The following is an 18,679-nucleotide window of genomic DNA, read 5'->3' on the forward strand; positions in this document are numbered from 1 at the left end:
TCACTGAGCTCAGCATGTACAGTACAGTGCACTGGCCCTACTAATGAGCCTGCCTCTCAGATCAGTAAGCAGACCAGCGGTAGTTCTCACAGGGCTCTGTGACATTGATCTTTCCAGGAGAACTCATGTTCCTGAGGATGCTTTTTGCTCGTGTGTGCAGGGACAGTGACTAAATGGTACTCGTGTAACTTGTGCACAAGAGTTGTCTTTTGTTCACACAGAGCTGGTTTCTATTGCGTACAGATTCTCTTCTTATTCTGACACGACAGGTTGGATTTAAACTGAGAGAGAGTTGTATCTGAGAGGGGAATGCCCTATCTCCAGTAAAGTGAACTTTATAGCTGGAGATGGCACATGTGGTCTGTGGATTATATATTATATTGACCATGAGAGATTATAGCCTACGTTATTTGAGTTATTTTAACATTTCTCTAGTATACATATAAATAGTCATTGGATTGCATTGTAGAGCTGTAACAATTAGCTGATTCATCCATTAGTCAATCAACATTAAATCTATTATAATCTAAGGATTTTGATAATTGATGAATTGTTGAATTCATTACAACAAAAATGCAAAACATTAACAAGTTCCAGTATACATGATTAAATACTGAATATCTTTGTTTTGGACTGTCGGTTGGACAAAACAAGTCATTTGAAGACAATATTCTCTGACATTGCATTGCACAAGTTATAGCTAATAATTTACAGATTAATAAGAGAACAGTCAGCAGATGAATTGATAATAATATAATTATTGGTTGCAGAAAAATATAATAATAGCAGCTTGGAAAACTGGTAAACCAGATCTTATATTTAAAAAAGATTGTTTCCTATAAAGCAGATTCTGATAAGAAATTGGGTCTCAGGTTCTGTGGGACCTTTCACGTTGGACAGCTGATTTAATGATCTTGACTGAACTGTGCAAATACAAGTACCGATACCTCAGTTTTAAAGCTTAGTCGTGTTCCTCTTTAAGCTTCCTATCTGTGGGAGTTAAGTGGCTGAGTCACTGGTCTAGTAACATCTAGTAAAATGTGGAATATTTATGAGCACCACTCCTGTGTTTTTTTTTTCTGATGGCCTCTCCACATGTCCTCCTCCTCTATCTTCTCAGTCATCTCTCTCCTCTCTCTCTCTCCCCCTCTCTCCCTGTTTGTCTTTTTTCTCTGTCGCTTGCCAGGTTACTATTTTGAGATCCGTTCCATCTGTGCTATAAGGATTAACACCCAGGTGGGTTTGTCTAGTGCCTCTGACACAGCTGATCCCCATTCGCTGTTTCTAATTCTCCTTGTGGCGCTAAATCACTCTGTCGAAACATCTACTTCCATTTGTTTGCACAACCATTCTCCCCGTGGCCTGATGTTGGTGGTTTTGAAGCTGCGGCCGGTCACGCATCTCTTTTGTTTTGTCAGGAGTACCTGGACGTGCTGGGACGCCCCATGGTCCTGGCAGGCAGCGATGCCAAGCAGGTTCAGTGGACCAATGTGTATCAGGATGCTTTGGTGAGACTGCATGACCCTGCTGGCCATATGTGATCAAATATAGTAAATACATCAAACAAACAAGAAACACACGGCTCATAATTTACTGTATTGATTGGGAACCTTGTCTTTGGACTCTTTAGGGTCTTGGCATGGTAGTAACTGGGACTTTGCCTGTATTTAATCTCACCATGGATGGAAACTCACAGGTAAAAAACTGGAAAAAGGATGGATGAAGGAGTAGATAAACATTTTTATTTGCTTTCTTGCTAAGAGTTAGATGAGAAGATCGACACCCCTCTCATGAATGAATGTTAAATATGAAGCTACTGCGAGGAGATGGTTAGCTTAGCTTAGCATAGCATAAAGACTGGAAACGGGGAGAAACAGCTAGCCTGGCTCTGTCCTAAAGTAACCGAATCTACCTCCCAGCTCCTCGAAAGCTCACTAATTCACATGTTCTATCCTTTTTTCTTAATCCGAACAAAACCTCAAATGTGACCTTGACACACTTTGGTTTTGCAATGACTTCTTGGTGCTAAGCTAACTTGTTGCTGGCACCAGCTACATATTTACCGGACAGACATGAGAGCAGTATCAATTGTCTCATTTAACCTCCGGCAAGAATTGACCTCAATTTTCCAAACTATTCCTTTAACTAGTTTTAAGTATTGTTGCATTTCTCTGAACAGAATCAGCTGATATTGGGTGTCATGGGAGTCGACGTGCATCTGGACGAGATAAAGCGACTAACACCACGGTACAATGTATGTACATCACATTAGCACCATTATTAGTCACATTTTTCACATTTTTGTCCTTGTGATGGACTGAACATACTGACACATCACTGCTATTCTTTGTTTTTCTATTTCCTAAACAGCTTGGAGCCAATGGATACATATTTGCCATTGATCCAAATGGATATCTTCTCCTTCACCCTAATCTTCAGCCAAAGGTGATATATATATATATATATATATCTAATCTATTATATTTAACCTACGAAAAGTCTGATTTCACTGCAGGTAACAGGGAGGGTTGGAGACATATTGATATGAATACAGGTCCTTAACAAAAGTTTGGGTTTCAGATTCATATATATATATATATAGTTGAGGTCATTATGATGCTAATATAGCTGTTCTGCACTTGATGATAGTGTCAATGTATTTTTCTCACTCGACTTCCTCAGCTTGTGAACCTCCCTGAGCCTGTGACACTGGACTTCCTGGATGCAGAGGTGGAGGATAGCAATAAAGAAGAGGTGAGCACTTAGTGCCAAGTGGAACTGAAAAGTTTCTGTTTTCAGGCATTTTCTGTTCCTTGCCGTTGTTAAGCTGATGTTCAAAGTTCATCAACTGCCTCCGGACAATCTGCCTACCAGTCTGCAGTGTTCTGCAGGTAACCGAAGGCCCACGTAACATGCTTTTGTAAAATGTTTGTGAATAAAACTGCTTTGTGTTTTCTAGATCCGGCGGCAAATGATCGATGGAAAACCAGGTGAAATGCAGGTCAAAACTCTTATCAAGTCGATTGATGAGGTAAGTAAATTATCTTTCTGAGTCTCATTGTAGCTATCATTTTGATTTACTAACATGTGTTTACTGATCAGATTTAATCCAGGGTACAATGAATATGCTTAAAGAACATTATGTACAACCTAAGTCTCAAAAAAAGTTTACATCTTTTTTTACTTGAAATATTTATATAACTGCAACTATATGTTTAGCCATTATTTTAATCCAAGTCCTAGAAAACATTTTTGTCTTATTTATCAGACTATGACAGTAATGTGCAGCATTCTATTGGTAAAGATGAGAACCACCATGAAGCTCATGAGGCCATCAGTCTGCAGACTTAAACAGAAAGTACCTCTGCAATACATTCAACTTTCACTGTGCATTTATTTCCAAATAAGTGGTCTAGATAACTTTGTTAAAGGCCCAGTTCTTTTTTTTTATCATATAATCTTTCAGGTGTAGAACAGACCAACAACATCACAGTAAATACACATTATACATGTAGATTACACTGCTACTAAATGGACAGACTATAGGTCCTTTTAGTAACGGTTCTTCCCACTAAACATTGTTCTGTTTTCTTTGTTTTTTTACAATAAATATCGGTGTAAGAAAATCATAACATTGTCAGAAAATATGAATACCTTTAGGTTAATAAAATGTAAGTGTTAGTCCCTTTATTAAAAGACTGATAACATATATAGAATTTTAGATCATCATTATCACAGATAAGTGTTCTGATGCTTATTTTGCTGACATGAAAGAAACAAACAAACAACAACATTAAGGCCCAGGTTGTAAAAAATCACAGTCATGGCATGAAGCAAAAACAATTGTAGCCTGCATACTTTGGCTGACATTTTACTCAAATGTCTCCTTTTCTGTAGCAATACATCGATGAGGTGTACCGGGGCTACACATGGACTCCTATCAATGGTACAGATTACAGGTGAGCAGTAAACAATGTCATCAGTTACAAATAATACCCAAACAGCTGTGTCACGATGAAGACTACATGCACAGATCGATTCACTCTGAGACCCTTTGTCCTCTATCTCCTCATTCATTCATTTCTTCTTGTTGGGATGCTGCCACCTGTAGTCTTGGTCTGGTATTACCCCCCTACAATGACTACTACATCCAGGCAGACCTGAGTGATGTGATGCTACAGCTCCAGTGTGAGTACAGGGAGGCAGAGCTTTCAAGATTCTGTTTTATTAAGATTTAACACAAAGATGAGATAAATAAAACACCCTCTGTGTCTGTGTTACAGATATGCAGTCGTTGCTGCCCAGCTCCTTTGAATCCTCAGGTCATGTGTTTCTGGCTCCAAGGTGACCACCATATCTCTCTTTGCTCTCTTGATTTCACTCTTTCTTTATCTGCTAGTATTACATCCGTCCTCTGTCTTTCTCAGGGAATACTGCAAACGTCTGCATCTGTCCGACAACAACACCCAGTTTCTGCAGAACTTCCTCTCGCTCATGCTGGACATTTCCCCAGAATCTGATGAGTGTGAGTGTGTTAAAAGCATTTCATAGTTTACAATATCTGGCACCGCTGCAGACACACAGGTGAGATAATATACTTGTTTTGTGTCTCAGGTGACCAAGGCCTCATCCACAACCTGATTTTGGATTCTAGGATTATCGGGCAGCTGGCCTCTCGTGTTTGGAAGAACAAAGACTTGAATTCGTGAGTCGACCAGTTGTTGCTTTACACAGTATTCTCACGCACCATCCACCACGGTGTGTGAATAAACAACAATCTGCTTTGATGGTATAAAAACTAATTGTTACAGGTATGGCTTCCTGGCTGTATTTGCGTCCACTGATGGAGGAATAACACGTGTTTTTCCTAACATGTGAGTATGATCAATGAGCTTAATAACGCAGAGAAATATATTAGTAATCTCACATGTGTTCTGTCTGTTTACTGAAAAATTTAAATGATGTTTTTACAGGGCTGCTGACTTATGGGATGAGGATCCTGAACCCTTCAATTCCAATTACTACAGACGGAGCCTCGACAACAAAGGTTACATGTTCAGAGCTCCATCGAGATCCTGTGAGTAACACGGTGGAACATTTCGAAGCTAAAGAGACAAATATTTCCCTCAGGAGTTGGTGGAGACCAAAACTAAAGCCCACAGTGGATATATTGTCAGCCGATATTGGCCTGTCGCAGACATATCGGTATCATAGCACTGAGTAAGAGAGAGGAAGCTGCTCTCAGCAGTGTCAACTAGAATTGGTTGATTGAAAATGAATATTTAACTTAAATATTCTTTAATAAAGTTATTTGTTTAAGAAAGCAGATTTCTGAGTACCCTTACAGAGTCATATTGGTGCAGAATCGGGGCACAGTCCACATAAAAAAGGCCTATTTTCATTCCAGCTCAAATATGCACTACATTGGCCTCTATATTGGTAATCAGTGAATGTAAATGTGGATGTGTGATGAAGCAAATGCTTGCTAACATAGTTCACATATCAGCTTTAAAGGTGATGATAGGTCAATGTTGTGTTCACAGCTTGTTCCTGCTGCCCCCAAATGGGCCAAAAAATGACAAACATGAACAAAAAAACAAACATTATTTCAGGTTTAACTTTACTTCATCAAATTAGACATAACTGTAAATGTTAGCTACCATTTTTAAAGTCAAAGTTAAGTTTGACCTTGGGATGAGTATGTGGGGAAAATAATTAAATTAAGTTAAAAAATGCATAAAAATTATATATAAATTTAAAATGATGAATTCAGCATTCGTACATGAGTTTTCTTTAATAACATTTTGTTTCAGCGTTGGACGACCCTGCAGCAGCAGAAAATGGCACCGTTGGAATTCTGGTTAGTTCAGCTGTTGAGGTTAATTTAGGAGGCAAACTGCTCAAACCCTCAGGTAAGAACAATACTTTTATGCGGCAAACGTAATGTGGTATCCTGTTTTGTACTCTCTTCTTACCAAAATGCTGTTTCTCGCCCTCCTCTTCCTCTCTTTGCCCTGATCCTGTGGATCTTGTCACTCAGTGGTTGGAGTGAAGCTGGACTTGGAAGCGTGGGTGGACAAGTTTAAGATCCTGGCTAGCAACGTGTCTGACAGTCGGCAGGGCTCACACAAGGTACAGCACAGTGGCACTAATTACTAATAATCACTTAATTAGACTGCATTTACTGTAACAAAAGTGACATTATTGTCTCGGTGCACATTTTGTCAAACAGTGTGGACCATCCAGAAGTTGTGAGATGGACTGTGAAGTAAACACCGACGTAAGAACATTTTGTGTTTTCATTCTCACATTAACCACTACACTGTAGCAGACCTGCTACTGTAGCCAGATACTGTCATCAGGTTAAATCTGTTCTTAACGTGTTCACTTGAAACAATTTATAAACGAGGACAGAGCAATTCTTGTCTCCCTTTCAGTCAGCCAACTCCCTGATAAGAGGAACACTTAAAGGAAACTATAAAACTGACATTTCCAGTGTAATTAACTAAATCCACACTGCTCCCTGTTGTGTATGGTTAAGATAAAGAGTAATTAACCAGTAGTTTGGACAGATATTGAGCCCTTAAGTCTTTCTTGAAAATAGCAGAAGAAAAAGGAACAAATGATCCTGTTTCATATGTTTTTTTTGCAGTGAATTATCTTTTTGTATAGAAAATATCCATTGCCATATGCCTGCAGGTTTTTACAGTCTACTGTCTCCTCCTATAAGATCTGCCTGTATCTTGAGACAGTCTTTGCCCTCCTGCCGTTCAGTGATGTAGTAAAGAGTTAAAAGCTGCTGCTGTGTGTAGCTCACTTGATGTAAACTGTGCCGTGTTGTCTGAAGGACCTCCTCTGCTATCTCATTGACGATGGTGGCTTCCTGGTGATGTCCAATCAGAGAGATCACTGGAAAAAGGTACGTCTTTGTGTGGTAACATGCTTACTCATATACAATATATAATCTACTGTCTACTTTTAGAACAAAGTACAGCACTTATTCACTATGTTTTATATGTTTTATAACTAAAGGTATAAAAATGTCTGTAAGCAGATGTGAATTAGTTTCTGAACTTTCCATCAACATAGTTGTTATAAATGGTGTTTTTTTTATTGCATGTTTTACATCAGATTTTGTTTGTTTGCTTGTTTCAAAAATAGCTTTTGGTACAAGATCATTACAGTATTCAACTTAACTAAATTTAGCTTAAGTCATCGCAATTTCCCTCTGTTTATCCTCCAGTTCAGTTGTCACTGCAGGGCTGTTTCTCTGATGCACTTTGTTTTCCTTTCTATTGGGCATCTGTCCTTTCTATCATAGATTGGTCTTTTCTTTGGTGATGTGGACCCTTACCTGATGCACGCACTCTACAACAACTCAATCTTCACTCGTCGTCAGTCTTTCCACTACCAGTCTGCATGTGAACCAATCAGCAGCAGCCACACCGGTGCAGCACCCAGGGGAATCTTTGTAGTAAGAGACCACCTGCAGGATTTTCATTCTGGGACATCTTTATCACTTGGTTTAATATGATGGAAAGTCTGTGACTTATCTCTGTTTCTGCAGCCATCCATCGCTGACATCCTCAGCTTGGCCTGGTGGACATCCACAGTGGCATGGTGAGAATTTGTTTACTGCAAATAAGATGACACCAAGAGCATGTGAGGCGCCCTTTAAAACAATCTTAACTGTGTTCAGACTTCTGCTCATTAAATCAGGAGGGCCTTTTTTTCATGCTAGGTAGCTGACGCTTGGTTATTTTCAGCTCAAAGTTACTGTAGCTGTGACATGTGTGTATTCTCATTTATTGATGTTCACAGATTGTATTTCAATCTTTACAAAGTGCAATGTGCAACACCTTTATAGGTCTGTGACCCAGCAGCTACTGTATGGACTGGCGTACAACAGCTGGCTCTACCAAGGTAGATTAATGCATCTTAACACAATCTTTGTGTGTGCACATAAACATCTGCGTAAATTAATGGATTCAGAAAGGCTCATTACCTTGTGTTTTATGTTAAAAATGATACAAATTAAATTAAAAAAGTAAGTCAAATCTAATAATCAGCTCATTTGCATTATTCTGACCTCATTAAAAGGGGATTTAGTTTGTTATGATTTGTTACGTGTTCTTGCACTGGAGAACCAGGAAACATCATTTGGTTGAATGTCCACATAAAATCTGGGTTAAAATCAATTTAAACCAAATTAGTCTGAAAATGGGTTTTAAGAATGTTATTAACATTATTTTTAAAAAAAAAATGCTAAATTTGGATGTGTGTGTGTGTTTTAGATGATGTCCTGGTTGAAGGTTTTGAGATAAGGGAAAGCAGCTGTGTGACCATCCAAAGCCAGTTCTACTTTACAAACACCACCAACTCCTATAACGTGCTGCAGGACTGTGGAAACTGCTCACGGTGGGGTTTTCTGGATGTGTTTACAGCGTGTTTATGCTCTCATACCTACACTGAACACTTTATGAAGCTGGCTATTTATCCATCCCTGTCTCCAATAGGCTGTTCCATGCGAAACGGATAGAAAGCACCAACCTCCTCTTTGTGGTCGCTGAGACGCTCCCCTGCAGCTCATGTGAGATAGAGAGATTGACACAGGTCAGGACAGAGTGTATCCTTTTCAAACTCTGTGGAATTTTTCATTTGTGCTGAAGGTGGAAATCTCATCAATAATGTACGGCAGGTACATTAACTGTTACCTCCCTTAACTCAAAGCAAACAGTTCAGGAGGAGAATCCATGCGAAGTACTGAGCAACGCACGATATCGTAAAGGCCCGACTTCCTGCTTTGACTACAGTGCCTTAGTGAGTAGATGCACTTTTAGTATGACATTATATCTGTGCCTCAACCCTGATGTGATGGGCCATTTTGATCACAAAATAAAAATTCTAAGCACAATTATTAATTTTAACAAGTTATTTGTGTGTTTGCTATTATCCACATCTCTCTGTGTCCCAGCTCTGTGCACAAATCTTTATGAACTTTTATCTCTGTTGGTAGCTGATCTCTGCCAGATAAACAGTATTAACTAAACTTGTTGGCTAATTTGATTTCAACTACACAGCCAAGGTAGTATAATCCTTAATGTAGTTCCTTCAAAACAAACAATAACTTTGCCACTAAATCAAAGATATGATTTCTTAAACAGTGTGCTACATCTCACTTAGCTACTGCTTATCTGGCAGACGTTGGCTAACTACCTACCAAGACAACTTGCAAAGCTAATAAAGCACAGACTAATTTACAACTGGAATATTATGAAGGGTCATAAAATTAGGTATTTAACCATAACTGTATAAACTACGTCTATCTTATTTTCCCAGTGCGTCCCTTCTTTCCTTGTAAAGCTGCCATTATGCGTCAACAAAACAGCTTGTTAGATGGTTTAAAACCTTTCTGATGTTGTAATCAGGTTGGAATAAAGAGCGGGGGCTTTGTCTTTCTGTAACTTTCCGGAAAACCAACAATTTGAACTTCTCGCTTTAGTTATCTTTTTTTATTCTTGACATTCACAGCTATTTATGCCACTTTTCGTGTGAACAATGGAGTGCAACACTATTAAGTGTTCACTTCACCTCCCAGAAGACACATTGTACACACTAGTTCATTTTTAGCATAACTCAGTCCAATCGGATTGGACACAAAAACAGCCAAACATAAATTACGTACTCTAATCTTTTTGTTGGCTGGAATTGTGGGAAACATAAGAGTGCACAGAGCGGAGAAGCTGAGAGAGGGCAAACTATTAAAGTGAGGAAGATGATTATTGTGTTTTTCTGTCTGTAATAGTAAACACAAAAATGTATTTATTGAACATAGAATAGATTTTCTGCTCATTGATTCTACAAAATATAATTTATTTACTTTCAAAAGATTGTTTTTGTGTTCAAAATGTCTGTATGAAGTACAAACACAACCACAAGGATTTTCTTAATGTACAAGTGATGAATAATTTGCTCTGGAAAAAGAGGATTTGTTTTTAATTAACTTAATTAATTCTCGTTGCAGGAAAACACGTCAGAGTGTGGACGGGGTCATGCTCTGCAGTCCTCCATAGGAGTCCTTCTCTTCATTCAGCTTATTCTGCCTCTTTTTCATCTCTGACACTTGCAAACACTCTAACTGACATCTTTCATCTCTTTGGGTTTAGGCTCGGATCTACTGAAGGTTAGATCAAACAGAAACTGCAAAATTTTTATTTTTTTTGATCTACAAACGGCCCACAGTGCATTGGTGCTTGGAAAAAAAAAACATGGATCAGCTCTTAGTGTTTTTTGCCTTATTGCTCATGCATTTGTTGGTGTTTCAGGGCTCGAGTGCAAAATATAGGAAGAGAATGTGTTGAGTGTGCATGCTACTTAAACTAGAACAAGCATGTTTAAAATTTCTGCACACAGGCTCAGCCATGTAAACGATTACCAAAAAGTCAGGGAGGAAACTGAAATGTACTTTTAACAGGCCAATATATAATAGACAACTACAGTTATAGGTTGGATTGAGGTGGTGAAATTATAAAAGATCTAAAAACTCAGTTGGATTTATTTGCTTTGTGGTACAAAGCAATATTTATTATTGAATGGAAGTATTAGCATCAAAATTAACAGCAGAAAGGACCCTTTCTCACCATATCATGCACTATATTATCAGATTATTATTGCTGATGTACATGTTGGAGCATTTTAGTGTTGTTGCTTATCAAGATAATTTCCACTACTTTGTATACTGTTGAGTAGTTTTATCTACAACAATCATTCTCAGTATTTACTACAGTAGGAGTAGAAGCATTAAAGTGTTTAAAATCTGTCTTTCCCACCAAACCAGATTGTATTCTTGAGAGAACAAACAGGTTGAAGGTATTTCCTGAGCACATAAACAGCTACGGATTTAAAGAACAGCTTCTTAATATCTTTATCTACAGTCCGATCCGCTTTACTTGCTAACAGTTTTCTTCTGCCCTACATTTTCTGGTCACCTGCCTGCTTGCGTGCACACACACAGAGCAGCAAAACGGGGACCTACTTACAAAAACATTGCGCCATAGCACTTTACTTTACTTTAAGTAGCATAAAATGGAATTACTCATGTAAAGAACAAAAAACCTCAACAGTACCCAAGTATAGTACTTGAGTAAATACTTAGTTAATTTGCATCACTGAAAATACACAGCTGAGTGATATAACAACTTTGTAGAGACAGTATTCTGAGTTTTTAGATCTTTCATTGTCACTGTGGTTCATTAGATGAGGCCCACCTCAATAGTTAATATGGATTTACAGTTTTCATACAACTGCAGCGTAAAGCTATCCAAGACATTTACACAACAGACAGCTTTACATTAATCTAACTGCATGAACATGTAAACAAACAGACATAATCTGCTGCTGGTTGAGCTTCACTCTCTTCTGTAGTTTTCTCAGACTCTGCTGCTTCTGGCAACTTCTGCTTTTGTTGGCTTTGTGAAATTCAAAATGAATTGTCTGCGCAAGTTTTTATTTGCATGGCCAGTCCTAGAAAAAGTATTTGCACAATAAAGGAGCTCCTGCACTTACAGCAGTTTTTACATTATATAAGATCCGGGCCTTAACCTCACATTCACTTCAGTGTCTTTCAATCCACCTCTGACCTTTGCCAAGACAGCTTCAGGACTAAAAGGTGTATCATACATGACAACGACCAAGAATGACTTCCCTCTGCCATCTCAAGTACGCCCTGTCTTTTAAATCTTTAAATCTAACCAGATTTCAGACAGAATTTAGATGTATTTTTTCCCCCTAAAAATATTTTCTTAGAGCACTTTGACGTAAAGGACAACAGGTGAGAAAAGCTAATATGATGAGAAATACCAATGTTAGACCTCCAGCAAGATTTTGTGACTTTTCACAGCACATCAGTGGTGAAACGTCTGTGTAGTTTCATTGTTAAAGTCAAGGTTTGTTTTGTTGAAATGTTTTCACAGATACTCTGTAGGATCTTGAAGTGCTTCCAGTTGATAAGAAGTGTAAAACCAGACTAAAACAGAACAAAAAAAGGACAATACTGCTGTCATAATCAAATTCTTTATTCTAGCCCTAATTATCATGACCACAGTGTATCATGCATTTCCAGTAATTTCCATGCAGTGTTATCTGTGTAGTAGTACAGCACAAAACACGCACAGGCGTCAGTGTGTGTGGCCAACATGTTTTTAAAACATATTACATCAGTTGTTTGATTGAGGGGAAGCTCTCTGTCCCTTTTTTGTATCTTGTATAAGCACTATTTGTCAAACCTGAATTTATGCACTTATGTATGCTTCTGTATGGGGAATGTAGCTTCTGAACAGCTTTCGGTGTTATCAATATGTTATCAGTCTGTGATCCTTTATGACCCTCTGTTGAGATTCCCCTGAAGTCTCTTTAAAAGCGATGATTCACTGTGGAAGAATATTAAAATTTTTATCATGCATACCTCTTCATACCTGATGACATCTAAAATGTCCGCCCAGTACTACAGTTGCACTAAAAATGTTTGTATAATTTATTTAGTCTATGTCAGGGATGTAGATGTGGATACAGGCGTACAGGTTGAACCTTGACTCCATAGTACATGAAGTAATACACAACATATATTAGGGCTGTAAATTATTTTCATTATCGATTGTTCTGGCCATAATTTTCTCAATTAATCGACAGTTGTTTTGTGTGTAAAATGGGAATAAAATAATGAAAAATGCTTCTCACAGTTTCCCAGAGATCAGACTGACATCACAAATTCTGTTCTTACACACGTTTTAAAATCAGAGTTAAGGTAAGCACAGTGAAACTTTCATCCTTCAGCAGATTAATATGAAAACTTTTTAATGTCACACTCTGCCCATATTTTCATCATTCTGCACAGTGAAGGTCAAAAAGCCAAGTAGAGTAAACACATTTTGGAATCGAGGGGGGACTTTAAATTATTCAAATTATTTTTAATGAATAAGAAAGTAAAGAGTTGTGCATGATAAAATCCTGGAAACATTTTCCCACAATGATTCATCACCCCCTGATGTCTTTTTTGTTTTATCATTTGATCTGATTAAGGAGTTAATGGTGGATTTTTTTAAAAAGCTTTTTTGACAAAATATTTGTAAAATGCTGTTTTTCTCCATCTGCCTGGTGTTCCACCCTTGCAGTGCCTTGTTGCACTCATTCTGGATGGCAGGAACGTTTGGATCTTAGACGTGTGGACGTTCATCCTGCAGACCGTGTGAAAGACACACTTGAATTTCGACGGTTGCAATGGTTCAACTCTGAATGGACTTCTCGGTCAGGGAACAAAAAAAAGATGCTCTTCATGAACTTGTGAAACCTTTTTTAAAGGAGTACCACGCAGTTGTGAAAGAGCACGACAGAAGTGTGTCGAGCAGCCGGCCTCCCCTCCTGCCTTCTCATGGACAGATGTGTGTCAAAGCTGCCCTTCTGCTACGTGTCGTTTATCTCTACACTGTGGTTCAGCCTCGAATCAAAGCACAGACACTGTCCATTTTTCATATATTTACTCCATCACATCTGCACACTGTATATTCTATATTTGAAGCCTGTCGGAAACATGTACTTTTCCATCAGGACTGACTGAAACGAGTGAATGTTTATGTACAGTATTACCTGCTGTTGTGCATCTCTGCTGTACCCGAGCATGGTGGGGACCGGAGAAGCAGATTAAAGCTCAACACTGTTTGGAGACCTCAGCAAAAACACTGCATAAAAAAAAAACAGACCAAAAAAAAAAAAGCCTTTATTTGGAGACCTGCAGTATTAACTTTAGGTCGTATTGCATCATTCAAACAACATTGTTGTACATTGACGGAAAGACATTTTGTGAAACTCTTTATAGCCTACAATATATTACTACTGTTGAGGTCAGTGTTGTATTTTTGTTTGAAATTACCGGTATTTATTTGCATGATATTTTAAACAATTTACAGATTTGTGTACATAGTCTGATGGATATTTTACATTCCTGTCGACATCCAGCTCTCCAGTACTGTGGGGAGAAACGGAGGCGCCCTCTGCAGATATTTGGGGTGATATGGAGGCCTCTGAGCTCTTTGCTGTGTGTAAACTCACGAAGCTGAAAGTTTGACTTCAGTGAAGCCTACAATAACTGTCAGTGTTTGCAATTTAGGTCTTTTGCAGGAAGTAAAAGCACAGAGAAGTTTAGAGTTATGAGCAACATACTGCCTGATTAAACTTTTGTCATTTATTTAGGAAAAAAGTGACATTAAAAAAACACTGGATATGATTTATGCATTTAAAGGCTGTATAACAAACAAAACAAGGCAGTGGCATGTGTGGGGACACCCCTTTATGAATTAACTTAGTTTATGAAATAGATTTAAGTGTTGCTTATTTAATTTGTTTATGTATTATTTTATTTATTTGTTTATTTATTTGGGTATTGTGAATTATACTTGTATTGAACAGAAAGGAATTGAATGTGTTTGAAGCTTGCGTGGGCACACTAAGCAGTTTACAAGAAAATTGCAGAAACAGAAAAAAAACATAAACTACTGTATGTCTTTGTCCTTTTTTTATTTACTGAGTATCAAAAGATGAGAATGTTAATGTTTTTGCTGTAACTTTGCTTTTCATTTTGCTGACGTTGTTGTTTACTCGGGACAGTTTCCTCTCTTTGTGCCAGTCTCCAATGCCACCTCATTTTTGTACAGACGATGTGAAGCAGTCAGCAGAAGATGAAGGCTAACTTTGTAAAGATTTTGTCAGTCACATTACAAAATGGATATTTAAATGTTTATATCTTTGGTGATTAAATGCTATTGATATTTTTCACTTCAGCTCTGAATCGTTATTGTTGCATTGATGATTTCATACACTCTCACATCAAGCCTTCAGTCCAATCCATTAAAATACACTTTGTCATTCTTATTTGTAGCCAAAAACACAAGTGAAAGGTTTTTCCAATTTTGACCTGTGTGGCAGTCCAATGTGAACTGGTTTGATACTGCTGGTAATAAAAGTAGATCAAATAGCTGGTTAAGCTCTGCAGGGTTAATTTGGGTTCATTGTACAGTTTGTACCCATAAAATATGTCACTTAAACAGGGGTCATCAGTTTACTAAATGTTTGACAAGGCGTCCAGTCGAAACAAAGGGACGCTTAGGACACCCTGACCTAGCCAATGGTGGTGCCCTGTTTCACAAGATAAACGGCATGAAAAGGGCTGAATACAAATGAGGTGTGTCAGGTAGCAGGGGCAGTGATTTCTGTGGGAGACAGTAGCTCCCCTTAGTGTGGACTTTTACATGCTTGAGAAATCTCTATAACATATTAAAACACTGGGAACCCCCCCCCCCCCCAAAAAAAAGCAAATACAGCCTCTTTAAATGATTATTCGATTGTCAAAACTGTGGGAATCATTTTCTATCAAGTGATTTCAGCATTAAATTAAAATATGTTGCTGATATTTGCTGTGTTCTCTAATCTGTTAATGGCAGATTTTATATATATATTTATTTCCAAATATTTTATGCAGACGTTTTTGGTTACGTATGGTGTTCAAAAGTGACCTTTGCCCTCTGGACTCCTCAGCCATAAGACAGACAAGTGAGAAAAGTTGTTTCCATTTTGGCTCAGGTTTCTCTAAATGTCTAAAAATAAATACAGGTCTGTGTCCTGGCACCATACTAAAGGTTTACAATGCAGGCAACTGAACTGAAGCTACTAAATAACTTCAGTGGACTTCCATTATCTAATGCAGAAAGACTGTGTTTCTTTGCCAGCTGTCGAGGATTAAAACACAAGTTTAGGGCAGCTTGGCGAGGACCTGAAAAGACATCCAAGAGTCAAGCAGCTTGCATGATTCATCGTGTGCATTTGCTCATAATGTCAGTCAGTGAACATTTGAAATGTTGAGCCGAGGTCTTCAGAGGAAAGACGATAGGTTGCTGGCCACTTCCACGGACACTAAAATCTCTGGATGGAGGCTGTGGGATGTTTTAGCTCCTCTGATTCACCAACAGTCCCGCAGGCCAGCTGGTCTCAATAGTCTCATTTGGATTTAAGTGATAGCTTCTATCCAGCAGGCATAGTGCCTTGTTATGTGGCTTAAAGAGAAATACACAGTCTGATTTAGCTATGAAATCAGGCCGTCAGTGTTTGGCAAAGCAGTTCAGAATCTTATTGTCATTTTAATCCATCATGTGAGGTGAGGTATAACCAGCACATCTCAGAGGCTCGTCTTTCATAAACTGAACAACAGAGACACTGCACAGATGAAGCTTTCAGGAGAGATGATGAAGATTGATGTAGGTCTGCTGCAGAATATAACTTCCTTTTGGGTAAAACTGTTTTAAATTGCAATTTATCAAAGTGAAGAACTAGAATCTGTTGTAGCCTCAGCTGTTGTGTCCATAAGCTTTATTTTATCTTTTTTTAATGTCTAAGTTGAATAGCTTATGAATATGATTAAATGTTTCTGCATTATGTGGGAGAAAGCATATATATTTTCAAGACTGTAAAACAATATTCAGTGAGTTTACTTTTATTAACTGCTAAAACACTTGAGGCAATTTATAGCGCTGATCCTTTTAGGGATTATTTATGATAAAATACTTGAGACACAGTGATATAAAATGGGCAAACAGGGCTGAGACTTTTAAAGTAGGTTTCTGTTTTGTGCATTTGATACTTCTCTAACAAGGATTCAGTTACTTGGGAGAGAATTTAATCTCTGAGTTATTCATAGAAAAAAGACTACATTAATATACTTAGCTGTGTGTTATTTATGCATAAGAACTAAAAAAAATTAAACTAGAATTTATTAACTGTACCCAGTGTGTGCCTTAAAGAGAGACTTCTCACAATAACATTGTAGTATAAAGATGTGTCTGGTCCCACGGATTCAGAAGCAAACAGGTGCACTTGATTCACTGGTGGCAGCTGTCATTTGTCACAATGTTAATGAAATAGCTCCCCGAAGAGGAAGCATTTGGTAGCGGATGGTTGCTTTTCCCCAAAGGATTTATGGGTTTTTTTTCCCCCTCTGCTGTCAGGATGAGCATTGATGCAACAAAATACTCTGTATGTTTACTCCCACAGGACTTGAATTTGAGATTTGAGAGATACGATTATAAAACTGTTGCATCTACTGATTCAATATGTTAGGCTACAGTTATTAGTGACATGATGATCTGATTATATTGTTAAAGTGTGTGCTGGATTTTCACTATTGTACAGGGTGAACACTTCATCACAGGTAGACATGCCCTGTGGTCAGTGTGAGAGAAACAATGTACAGGTATGTAACAGAAATAAATTCATTAGCCTGCCAGAAAACATTCTGTCATAAAGATGAAAGCAAGAATATTTACTTAATTTCATCTAGCTTTAATTTTAATTAACTTAAAATAATTAAATTGGTCTGTGTAAGAGCAACAGTTCAACATTTTAGGAAGAATGGTTATCTCATTCTTGCTGAGAGTTTGGAGTCTCAGCTGGTTGCCTGGCCACGTCATGGTGATGATATGACTCCAGGAAGTAACTGCGTCAGGCACAGGCAAATTATATAATATTTTTATATATTTTTTTAAATACCTGTTAAACAAATAAGTTATAACATGTTAATTAGTAAACTTTAGAGGTGCTGGAAGGTGGATTATTTGGACGGCATTATAACCAATTTCAGAACTAAGTCTGTACTCAAAGGATAACACAATTAAAAAATGTTCACTTGGTGACAATTTCACATTAAAGGGTGGGTTGTCAACCGTTGAACAAGAAGCACAGAAAGCAGCTCTTCACAAATCAAGAATGGGAGGCTGGCGTGACTTCCACAGGCAATTGATGCTCTGGGGTACTGTTTGTCAGTACTTGACAGCATAGTACAGCATATGTCACCGCTGATTAGGCAAAGGAGGAAAGAAATATAGACTAGCCAAATTGACATTAACTGATCTTACAAGGAGATTGTGGAGAGGAGAAGACATAAGAGGAAGCAGTGTCTGTATCGCTAGTATAAGAGTATAGGAATTGGGACTATAGAGGTGAGAATGCTCTTTTCTACAAGAAGGCTTGTTTGGGCACTGTGCCACATTACAACAGAGAGTGAGACGATTCCACCAGCCATCGTGGAATTATAACATTGCAGCCATGACAGGCCAAAGAGCTCAGCAATAAAGTCATGACAAATGAGCGGAGTCCACAGGGAATAGTATTACACCTATTTGATGAACAATATTAGGTATTTGTGCTCTAATGCTAAGACTTTGTTATCAGGAAGAATGTATTGGTAACCTAACTTTTACATTCGTACTATTAATAATCATTTTGTAAAAAAAAAAAAAGAAGAAGCTACAAATGGTTAGCTTAGCTCAAGTTTTGCACGGAGAACTGAACCTGTTGGTTAAAACTGTCCAGCACTCTAAAGTTTACTAATTAACATGTTAATAGGAACTTATTTGTTTAACAGGTATGTTCCAAAAAATTATATCAAAATAATGTATATACGCCATTGCCTGTGCCTAGACGCAGTTACTTCCTGGCAGTCCATATCCATCACCATGACGTGGCCGGCAACCAGCTGAGACTCCAAACTCTCAAAAAAGCAAGAATGAGATAGACCATTCTTCTAAAATGTTGAACCCTGTTGCTCTCTCACACAGACCAATTTTAATTAATTTTAAAG

At 38.0% G+C, this 18,679-nt stretch overlaps 1 protein-coding gene across 1 annotated transcript in view; it reads left to right on the plus strand.

Annotated features, from left to right (window-relative positions):
- LOC118328831 (voltage-dependent calcium channel subunit alpha-2/delta-2-like) overlaps positions 1–10,883 on the plus strand; it is a 35,107-nt gene extending 24,224 nt beyond the window's left edge. The window contains exons 14-38 of the mRNA XM_035662745.1: positions 1,187–1,236; positions 1,419–1,508; positions 1,631–1,696; positions 2,180–2,254; positions 2,371–2,445; positions 2,683–2,754; positions 2,960–3,031; positions 3,898–3,959; positions 4,112–4,188; positions 4,284–4,344; positions 4,428–4,525; positions 4,615–4,705; positions 4,812–4,874; positions 4,974–5,077; positions 5,814–5,912; positions 6,041–6,132; positions 6,233–6,280; positions 6,848–6,919; positions 7,322–7,474; positions 7,568–7,620; positions 7,868–7,923; positions 8,295–8,418; positions 8,517–8,626; positions 8,738–8,820; positions 10,025–10,883. Of these exons, the coding sequence (XP_035518638.1) occupies positions 1,187–1,236; positions 1,419–1,508; positions 1,631–1,696; positions 2,180–2,254; positions 2,371–2,445; positions 2,683–2,754; positions 2,960–3,031; positions 3,898–3,959; positions 4,112–4,188; positions 4,284–4,344; positions 4,428–4,525; positions 4,615–4,705; positions 4,812–4,874; positions 4,974–5,077; positions 5,814–5,912; positions 6,041–6,132; positions 6,233–6,280; positions 6,848–6,919; positions 7,322–7,474; positions 7,568–7,620; positions 7,868–7,923; positions 8,295–8,418; positions 8,517–8,626; positions 8,738–8,820; positions 10,025–10,120 (2,042 nt within the window). The 3' untranslated portion in view covers positions 10,121–10,883. The remainder of the gene's footprint in view (positions 1–1,186; positions 1,237–1,418; positions 1,509–1,630; positions 1,697–2,179; positions 2,255–2,370; positions 2,446–2,682; positions 2,755–2,959; positions 3,032–3,897; positions 3,960–4,111; positions 4,189–4,283; positions 4,345–4,427; positions 4,526–4,614; positions 4,706–4,811; positions 4,875–4,973; positions 5,078–5,813; positions 5,913–6,040; positions 6,133–6,232; positions 6,281–6,847; positions 6,920–7,321; positions 7,475–7,567; positions 7,621–7,867; positions 7,924–8,294; positions 8,419–8,516; positions 8,627–8,737; positions 8,821–10,024) is intronic.
- The last annotated feature ends 7,796 nt before the right edge of the window (positions 10,884–18,679 follow it).

Source organism: Morone saxatilis, unplaced genomic scaffold, assembly GCF_004916995.1.
Source record: "Morone saxatilis isolate NCDOM2014 unplaced genomic scaffold, NCSU_SB_2.0 Contig18, whole genome shotgun sequence".
Taxonomy (NCBI): Eukaryota; Metazoa; Chordata; class Actinopteri; family Moronidae; genus Morone; species Morone saxatilis.